A 10,608-nucleotide genomic window follows, 5' to 3' on the forward strand; every position below is an offset into this window, starting at 1 on the left:
TATATATATATATATATATATATATATATATATATATATATATATATATATTATATATAATATATATATATATATATATATATATATATATATATTATATATAGTATATAATATATATATATATATATATATATATATATATATATATATAATATATATATATATATATATATATATATATATATGTATGTTTGTGTGTCTGTGTTTGTCCCCCCAATATCGATTGACAGCCGATGCTGGTGTGTTTACGTCCCCGTATCTTAGCGGTTCGGCAAAAGAGACAGATAGAATAAGTACTAGGCTTAAAAAGAATAAGTCCTAGGGTTGATGTGTTCGACTAAAGGCGGTGCTCTAGCATGGCCACAGTCAAATGACTGAAACAAGTAAAAGAGTAAAATAGTATGTATAATATACATAGCACACCAAAAGATTATTACCAGCCTGATTAATACCAACAGCGCTTGTCAAGGAGTGGAGGAACAAAAACGTGCGCGCACGCACACACACACACAAACACAATCGGACATACACACACTAACTGACACGGGCACACACACACACATACATACATGCATACATACATACATATTGAAATGTCATGTATGGTCTGCTCTAATTAAATGGAGCTAACATAGGGAGACAGAGACAGAAGTGTATAATTAAATAGACTACATGCATTTGCGATGCGTCTCTGTAAATGACCTTGGGGGAATATCATTGAAAAAAATTAGAAGACAAACAACCAAACCAATGGCTCGGTATAAAACAAATTAAAACCTATGAAAATTTCATTAGAAACCACTTATTGGTAAATATTTTAGTTATTCGAACACAACAATACATGCGTAACAATCTTCTTCGGTTAATCTCCAAGTTGGAGATTAACCCAGTTTCCATGGCGTATAAGTGAGATTACAACACTCACCCTGGATGGGAGGCCAATCCGTTGCAGAGTTGATTCTCCAGTCGTTGCTGGAAATCATTTACAGCTGAGTAGACTAGAATAATGTGAAACGAACTATTTCACTCAAGAATATGACGCACTAGCCAGTCTGGGAATCGAAACCACAATCCGACGAGCATGAATGCAACATTTCTAATCACTTTATATATCTAACTAGAAGTGAACGTTGCTTCTGCTTGGAAGAGGCGATGACTCAGTGACATTTAAGTCTAAGTTTCCTCCCTTTAATTGTCTTTCTGCTTATTAATTTTTAAGTATAAAAAGACTATATAAAGAATAGTCTTTTTACACTTAAAAATTAATAAGCAGAAAGACAATTAAAGGAAGGAAACTTAGATTTAAATGTCACTGAGTCATCGCCTCTTCCAAGCAGAAGCAACGTTCACTTCTAGTTAGATATATAACTTTGAGCGTGAAACCTAATAGACATTAATGCATTTCTACGTCTGCTCATGAATACGTAGGACTCTAACGTTTTTTTGCGAAAGGGTGCTACTGGGACTAACCCTACATACCAGCAAGTGACGGGAATGGTTTATATTCATATCTATCCATTCATACATCCACACACACACACACACACACACACACACACACACATTCTTCTACTATTACCGTCTCCGATGAAGGGATACATTGGATTTTCCCTGAAACAGCTGTAACTTTATACATAAAATATAATTCTAACTTTACCATTGGTCTCTTTATCCTTTCCTTTCTTTATACATACACACGCTAATACACGACCTATGTTATATTCTCCACTCATATTGCTCCAATGACAGGGGCAAAACTAGTCGGTATACAGCACTTACTCGGTATTACCTGTATCCTCCGGGGTTTGGTTGACTCCAATACCCTTCATAACCTATATATATATATATATATATATATATATATATATGTGTGTGTGTGTGTGTGTGTGTGTGTGTGTGTGTGTGTGTGTGTGTGTGTGTGTGTGTGTGTGTGTGTTTGTGTGTGTGTGTGTGTGTGTGTGTGTGTGCGTGCGTGCGTGTGTGTGTGTGTGTATGCATGTATGTATGTATATATGTGTATATATATACATACACATATATACATATGCATATATGGGTACAGGACGTCACCAACTGTGTAAACAACATGAAATGCGTAGACAAACGAGTTAAATACGTAAACAACGAGTGGAAAAATGGAAAACAGGACAAGTACACATAGAGAAACGACACTTCATCAGTTGTCGGTTGTATATTTACTCCTCATTTCCAACATAATGCTCAATAGCACCACCTGGAAAAGTCTTTCAATTATTTCGGGAGACCATGGACCACTCAGTCCGTCCGAGAGTTGTTGTTGTTGGTTGAGATGTATCCAGGTCTTGGTGGTTTATCCGTTATTTCCTAGAGGAATTTGTCCAGATACCGTTTGAAAGTCGTGGAGTCTTTTTCTAATTTTATTCGTTTTGGGATAACATTGAAAAGAGCAGGACCATAGGCAGTGAAGAAATTGTGTTGCAATGTTCTTATGAGACATGATCTCAACATTTGTAGGGGGCGCATTGCACGGCAGCCTAGTCTTGGGTGAATGTAAGCATAATACCGATATCATTTGGATAATATTCTTTTTACTCTTTTACTCTTTTACTTGTTTCAGTCATTTGACTGTGGCCATGCTGGAGCACCGCCTTTAGTCAAGCAAATCGACCCCAGGACTTATTCTTTGTAAGCCTAGTACTTATTCTATTGGTCTCTTTTTTCCGAACCGCTATGTTACGGTGACGTAAACACACCAGCATCGGTCGTCAAGCGATGTTGGGGGAACAAACACAGACACACAAACATATATACACACACACACACACACACACATATATATATATATATATATATATATATATATATATATATACATATATATGACGGGCTTCTTTCAGTTTCCGTCTACCAAATCCACTCACAAGGCTTTTGTCAGCCCAAGGCTATAGTAGAGGACACTTGCCCAAGGTGCCACGCAGTGGGCCTGAACCCGGAACCATGTGGTTGGTAGGCAAGCTACTACCACACAGCCACTCCTACACCTGTTTTCCTCAAAGGGTAATTAATGTATCGCTCAAGGCAGCGTTACAGAGAATAGAGCTTCAGCTGTTTAAGTCGAGCCCAATAATCAAATCCCATCATGCCATTTATTTTATTTTATTTTATTTTTTTTGTGTGATTAAACTTTCATTTATGTTTATCTTGTGTCATGGAATGTAAAATTCACCACTTGACCAACATATTTTCTGATTTACAGGTTCACATCCATCTTGCAATTTTCTTCCTCCTCTTGATTATATCGACAACATCACTTCCAACAGAATGTAAAACTCCGTTAGACTTGAAAGTCCAGTTCGAGAAACTGTCCAAGGCACCCGTTGGCAAAAAGTTTTTTCTGCCGGTTGAGATGGTTTCAGCCAATAAGAAGCAAAATCTGATCGTCGGAGATATGGATTGTCCAACATCTGCTTCTGTTGATGATATCAAGGAGCATTCGAGCTGTCCTTGGTTCTCGACTACTACCCAAGATTCAACAGTTTTCCCTTCATCACGTACGGAAGTAATATGTCGCTGTAGAGATTGTCTAGACTCTGACAACAATCATCAATGTGTAACAGTATACACTAAACAGTTTGTTCTCAATCGTACAGATGAATGTATTGATGGCATGTATGTGTATAAACCAGCTGTGATTGATGTAGCCTCATCCTGTATATGTGCTGATAAAGTCGATGTGATAGTCAAAGGACAACTTTGAGCCTTAAATACAGACAACTACCAAAGCTTGAAATGACATGTGGCTATAATAAACCTTTGTACATATTTCATTTGCTTGTTCTTTTTTGTCTTTTTTTTCTTGCCTTTAACCCTCCAACGCGGAGTATAGACCACTTATAATTGAATTCCATGTCGCATAATTTTCGCTTCTGTACTTATACTCTGTCATGAATGTCCCTCTTTCTCTAGTTCCTTTTGTGTTGATCTACGCCACGTGTTCTTAGGTCTACCCCTCTTTCTATATCCATCCGGATTCCACTATAAAGCACTTTTCGCTTGTTTTAGCGTATGTAAATGTGTTATACATCTTTAGTATATTCAATGAAATCCTACGTCATTACTATGAAATAATTTAACTTTGTTAAAAATATCATCTAAGTAGTAGCATGATATTCAATTATATGTGCATATATTAGCAATATATACAAAATATATAACTATACAAGACAAAGCAATATCATGCATTTTAACATAGCTTTTTATCATTGATATTTATGCACATTCATGCACTCACGCACACAGACGTACATGTGCACATACGTGCAATCTCTATAACACGCGTTCATTTCCTGATTTTCATAATTACCAGTGAGAGGTTGGTGGAATGCCAGGTATTTTAAAAGAAATATGTTATGCTTTATTCTGTCTGAATTAAAATCTCGTTCATATTTGACTGATGTTTTCATCTTATCTGTTCTCGATGAAAATAAATACCAGAAATGTACTCAGTTAAAAAATATCAATTAATCATCACTTATTCTTTATCTCCTGTCGAATACAGAAGGTGATATTGTACCGGTGGCTTCAAATTAACGACATAATTTTAAAGATAATAATAAAATGCCTTACATTAATTAACGCGACGAGGATGGCTGACCTGTTGAATCAGTGGATCATCGGACAAATACTGTGTGGAATTTGTTCTTTCTCTGTTGTTCTAATTTCAAATACAACTGAAGTCAAATTTGTTTTTCGTCATTCTGGTGTCAAAAATTGAAATTCCAATCAGGCAGAATGTTGGTTGCTTCAATCGACTAACAATTCCCCACCATAATAGATTAGGCACGAGTTTAGAAGCCATTATCTGTTGTCATTGACTTACGTTTAGAATTCAAATTCTACAAGTTATGCATTTACAGGTAATGCCAAAATAAGCACCAACGATAGAGGTCTTATTCAATAGGTTGTTAAGTCACATGTAAGAAATTAAAATTGCTCCTTTGTAAGAAAGTCAGGCTTTAAAAAGTAACCTTAGAGTAAAAAACACTTTCATAAAGCTTTAACAACACGGTTCTATTTGTTTCAAATTACATAGGTATTGCCTTAGCAGAACAATTGGTAAAATGCTTTGTTATATTAAGATAAATTTGTTTTGATCTAACTTCATGTCCCACGATATGAAGTGCGCATATTGTGCTCTTGGTATCAGTAAATTAAATACCAATAAATCACTGTGTTCCGTCACTAATGATAAAGATCTGAAATATAAACATATAGTTATTATGGATATAGATTGCATGCATTTTGAATTCTATTGTACTGACACAGTTACGTGTGTGTAAATGTATTCGTCACCTAGTGCAATGTAGCCAAGAATCATGAATTCAACAGCTTAACTAGTAGGTCACATTTTTTCAAATATATACACTGTACAATTTAAACAATGATAGATGCATAAGTTCATACATACATACATACATACATACATACATACATACATACATACATGAAGAGAGAGAGAGAGAGACCCCCTTCAGTCATGACTGACCATGGGATTGCACCTAGAAAGTTACCCTCCGAGGCACAAGTCCGGGCAAGATAGTTTATGGAAGACCAGCAGTCACCCATGCGTACCAGTCTCCCCTCTCCACACCACTGATGTTATCCAAGGGAAGGGCAAAGGCCGATACAGCTTGGCACCAGTAATGTCGCAAATTTAATCAGAAATGTAAATGGAAGAATATCATGTCCAGCGACGTTCGATAAGGCGTAAAATAACTGACAAAAAGATCTGCAATGTTTTTTCATATATATATATATATATTTATTAAATGACAAATTAGTATGCTAATAAATTAATACGTACAATGAATGGATGTTTATAAGATTGCCCTATATATTATAAATATATCTATATTAAAGTATTTTACGTGTTACATGATTAAATATTATTAGAAAAGTAAATAAATACTTATAACTTGAGATTTGCGCTTAAGAAATGAAATGAAATAATTTAATAAAACTACCTATTTATCGCTTTCTTCTTTCAACACAAGCTTGTGGATAAATGAGACAGTGAATAATCAAATAAATAATGCTAGAAAACACTATCATTATTTATTTCAGTAAATCGAAAAATTTAAAGTAAACTTGGACGTATCTGGAAATGACTTGAAATCAATCAAAAGGGTTTTAAATAAACAATGCCTGGCATTGCCAATTTTGAAGTTTTTGCTAAAACAGAAGCTTATCACATTTTAGTATCGATTTCTGATCTAGACATAAGATCAACGACTTGGAGGAAATAAAATTACAATTTTATAGACCACAGTACATCAGTGGGGCTCTGTATAAATATAAAAGTAAATGGAAGTTGTGTACAACGTCTGACGAAAAAGACAGAAACAAAATGCAGTTAAACATGAAATATAATATAAAGGATATTTAAAAATAAAAATAGACATGTTTTAAAGATGAATTTTTTGACGAAGACTGAAGTTGACGCCGAAACTAAATGCATGATGATGCTGAAGAAGCAGTTCAAATACTTGTTCAAATAAGAACTTGTGCGAGAGAAAATACTTTAGCCAAGTGTTGAGGAGTGGTGTAGAAGAATTATGCTGTAAACTATGTGGTAGGCGATAAGAAATACCAGGATTACATGTGCGGTCGCGCGCGTGTGTACAAGTTCTTGATTGAAAGATACCTTGTGGAAGCTTCTCGTACCTACATAAATAATTCATGTGACGGAAGCTTGTCACACATACATACATACATACATACACACATACACACATACATACATACATACATACATACATACATACACACGCATACATACATACATACATACATACATACATACATACATACACACACATACATACATACGTACATACACATATACATACATATATATATATACATATATATACATATATATATTGTCAAATCCTTGTGGTTCTCTGTTGTCAATGGCTTTTTTGACAACATACAAAGTGGTCGTGTGTTCCTTACGCAGAGTCTGATCTCTTCTTGTGTCTAAATCTTAGATCCATCATGGTGTCATTTTAAACCAGACATAGTTTCCATATCCGATGTGGACTGCCAGGAGCTGCAGTTAAGTTTTGATCCTTGTGAATCTTAAAATGTCTTTTGAGGCCTCCGTTAGATTTGCGGACCTTATGGCATACACGGCATTGAAACGTGTGCACACATATATAGGCTGAATATTTGGTGGAGGCTCGTTTTTCATGCGTCCGCATATGGGATTTGAGCCCAGCAAAACAAAGTCATCGTCTGTCACAAATTGTGTCCAAAAAGGTCATTGGACTTCACTTGTTCTATCGTAACATTCTTCTTTACATCTCTCTTGTACCTTTCTTGCGTTATCCTGGCCTCTTCAAACGCTTTCTCTCCACTCCACATTTTGTTCACCATACAGCTCGATCCGAAGCAAGGGTTTCTATGTCCTCTGGATCCATTCCAAGTGACTTCCTGGTAGTCTTTATGCCGTCCTTAAACCTCTTTTTAGGTTTACACCGATAGCGCTCTCCTCTGCAGGGTCACCATAAAACAGCTGTTTGAGTGCGCGTTCAGCCTCCATTCGAACACTATGGCTAGGCCATCTCGTTTGGCTTTTCAAAACCATTGCTTTAATTGAAGTTATGCCTGCTGATGCAAGAACAGCTGTGTTTGAGTAATAAAAAAAAACTCCATTTTATGTTTAAACTGCGATGAAGGCATTTTTGTTCTAAAAAATTATTCTAAAAATTTGTATCAGAATATGTATCAGAAGAATAGAGCAGCCTGGTCATATTAAAACCATTCCCTGTTGTTCGATATTTTAAGTAAATACCCTTCCAATAGATTGTTCGGGTCAAGATTGATATTTTCTAAAGCATGGTGGAATCTTTGGAAGTTAGTTGGTAATTTCAAGTTTGCAACATTTAACTTTTTGGGTACTTTAGGACCAGACTTAACTTTTAGGCATTATCAGAACATTTATTTTTTCACGCACTAGACGATAGTCAGTCCAGCTCTCTGCTCCTCTCATGGTTCGAACACTTTCATATCACGCTTTCTGATCAAAATATAATATTGACCGTGGGTGCATTCAGGTGGTTTTAAATTTATTTTTCTGTTTAAACAGTGTTGGTAAAAACCAGATTGTTCTCAGTATAAAAACATCAAAAGAGCTACTCCATTTTTATTATTTTTTCCAATACCATTATCGGCCTAAAACAGTCCATGAAATGTAGTTATTTCTATCGCTTGTATTGAAATCTCCCAGTATGGCCAGCTTGTCAGAAATCGGTACTTTCCTCAATAATTGTGCTAGATCGTCATAAAATTGTCCTACAGTTTCATCGGAATGAGACAATATTGGTGTATAAATATTGACAACGGTAAGAGACCTGCCTTTTGTCAGTTTTATACAGCATGACAAGGTTCGTTCAGATATACCACTTGGAAATGTACATACATATATACATACATAATACATACATATATACATACATAATACATGCATACATACATACACACATACATGCATGCATACATACATAATACATATATGCATACATAGAGCCTAAACAAATTTTAGTAAGTTATACATAGTATAGCATAACCTCGTGGTGGTTGAATGCCAACAATATTTACGCCAAAGCAGGTCACAGATTGTTGTCAACTGCTTTTACGACTCATAATCTTTTTTATTTATATTTTCACGATCGATAATCCGCGCACATACACAAGCTGAGGCGACATTAATTTTACTGGGCTTATATACATAGAACCCGTCAACACATGCTCCTGTACGAATAAGAACAGGCATTTCAGTATATACTGTCACACAGTGGTAGTTGTTGTCAGTGCCTAGACAATTTTTACAGCGACACACAGCTTCAGTACGTAGTGGAGGGTAAACGTTTTTGTCATAGATAACTTTCAGGTACCAAGGACACGTGGAACGCCTGCGGGCAGCTCTGGAATGAACAATAGACGTTGGGCAAGTTTTATCCAAGTCCAGCATTGGTAATTTTGTTGTCGCATGTGAAGCTATTTTAGCTGTGAAGATAAACTTATTGCGTAACCTGGAATGACTCTTATGTCGGACGTCCAATCTGACTGGTATTCTACATTGTCTCCGATATGATGCCGAAGATACAAATATGATGACGCTGAAGAAGCAGTTCAAATACGGAATACAGACCTGTACAACAGAAAATATTTTTGTCAAGTGGTGTGATGTATTTTCAATATGACACATTTATCGACGTAAAAATACAAGAATAATCTTACTTCATTTGAAATATTTATAAAAGTTATTTTACATTTAAGAGAAATTATGCTGTAAACTACTTGAAGAGTGATAAGAAATACCAGAATTCTATGCACATGCGTGTGCGCTGATTCTTGATTTAAAAGGAAACCATGCGGAAGCTTATCACACACTCCGTATAGACTACACTTCGTAGTGCTCAAAAGATTTAAATCTGAGCCGGTAAACGATGAAAGGAGGTGGAAGGGGGATGGAAGGAGATGGGAGAGGAAGCAAACTGTATATCGGCTTGACTATCTTGATCTTGCTTGTCCTTACATTTATATATAATATATATGTATGAGATGGAGGTGGAAAAAAGCACAGAAGTAAGTCCAAGACATTTCAATTTTAGAAGGAATTTAATGAAAATGATTTTAAAAATTATATAAAGAAAATATTGCTGGTTTCGATGATGAATCTTTTCTTATCAAATAACGCTAAAAATTTTCTAAAGATTTAAAGTAAAACAGTTCATCTTCTGTCTGGGAGTCAAATAGAAGATAAACCGTTTTTAGTTCAAATTTTTAGAAATTTTTACTGATATTTGATGAAATGAGATTTATCATCGAAACTGGTAATATTTTCTTATAATTTTTAAAACCATTTTTATTAAATTCCTACTTAAATTGAAACGTCTTAGACTTACTTGTATAGATCTCTAATTTTTTTCAGCTATACATATGTATGTATATATATATATATATATATATATATATATATATATATATATATATATATATATATATATATATATATGTATGTATTAGAAGGTTTGGAGGTGATGTACAGGTATTATATATTAGAAAAAATAAGGTACCCAGAGATCTGGATGGTTGTACATTTACAGATCTTTATTAATATGTCACGTTTTTTATAAATCATATGTAAGCGCTTGCATCTACTCTAGTAGATTCTTCAGAATTAAATTTTTTGAAGGGATTCGTCTCTTTTTTTTATAGTATTATTGAGTGTGTAGGGATGGAGAGAGATCTCTCTCCTTCCCTACGCACTCAATAATACTATAAAAAGAGATCTCTCTCCATCCCTAAAAACTCAATAATACTATAAAAAGAGACGAATCCCCTCAAAAAATTTAAATCTGAAGAATCTACTAGAGTAGATGCTAGCGCTAAGATATGAATTATAAAAAACATGTGACATATTAATTAAAAATTGTAAATGTATAACCATCCAGATTTCTGAGCACCTTATTTTTTCTAATATATATATATATATATTAGAAAAAATATATAACCAACTCAAATTTCTCTCAATAAAGAAATCTATATTCGTTTAAAACCAGT

At 34.7% G+C, this 10,608-nt stretch overlaps 2 protein-coding genes across 2 annotated transcripts in view; one reads left to right on the top strand and one right to left on the bottom strand.

The window, feature by feature from the left end:
• Positions 1-3,106: 3,106 nt before the first annotated feature.
• LOC106868534 (interleukin 17-like protein) lies at positions 3,107-3,800 on the top strand. Its single transcript, XM_014913837.3, has one exon. The coding sequence runs from the start codon at positions 3,188-3,190 to the stop codon at positions 3,734-3,736; it is 549 nt and encodes a 182-aa protein (XP_014769323.3). The 5' UTR covers positions 3,107-3,187; the 3' UTR covers positions 3,737-3,800.
• Positions 3,801-5,785: 1,985 nt separating this feature from the next.
• Positions 5,786-10,608, bottom strand: part of LOC128249795 (interleukin 17-like protein) — a 16,460-nt gene continuing 11,637 nt past the window's right edge. The window contains exon 2 of the mRNA XM_052974300.2: positions 5,786-9,193. Coding sequence (XP_052830260.1) covers positions 8,675-9,193 — 519 coding nt within the window. The 3' untranslated portion in view covers positions 5,786-8,674. The remainder of the gene's footprint in view (positions 9,194-10,608) is intronic.

The sequence above is a fragment of the Octopus bimaculoides genome, chromosome 1 (assembly GCF_046866305.1).
Source record: "Octopus bimaculoides isolate indiv1 chromosome 1, ASM4686630v1, whole genome shotgun sequence".
NCBI classification, from domain to species: domain Eukaryota; kingdom Metazoa; phylum Mollusca; class Cephalopoda; order Octopoda; family Octopodidae; genus Octopus; species Octopus bimaculoides.

Excerpts from the sequence above, each read along its gene's own strand:
- LOC106868534 (XM_014913837.3), top strand. The coding sequence starts at position 3,188 with ATGGAATGTAAAATTCACCACTTGACCAACATATTTTCTGATTTACAG.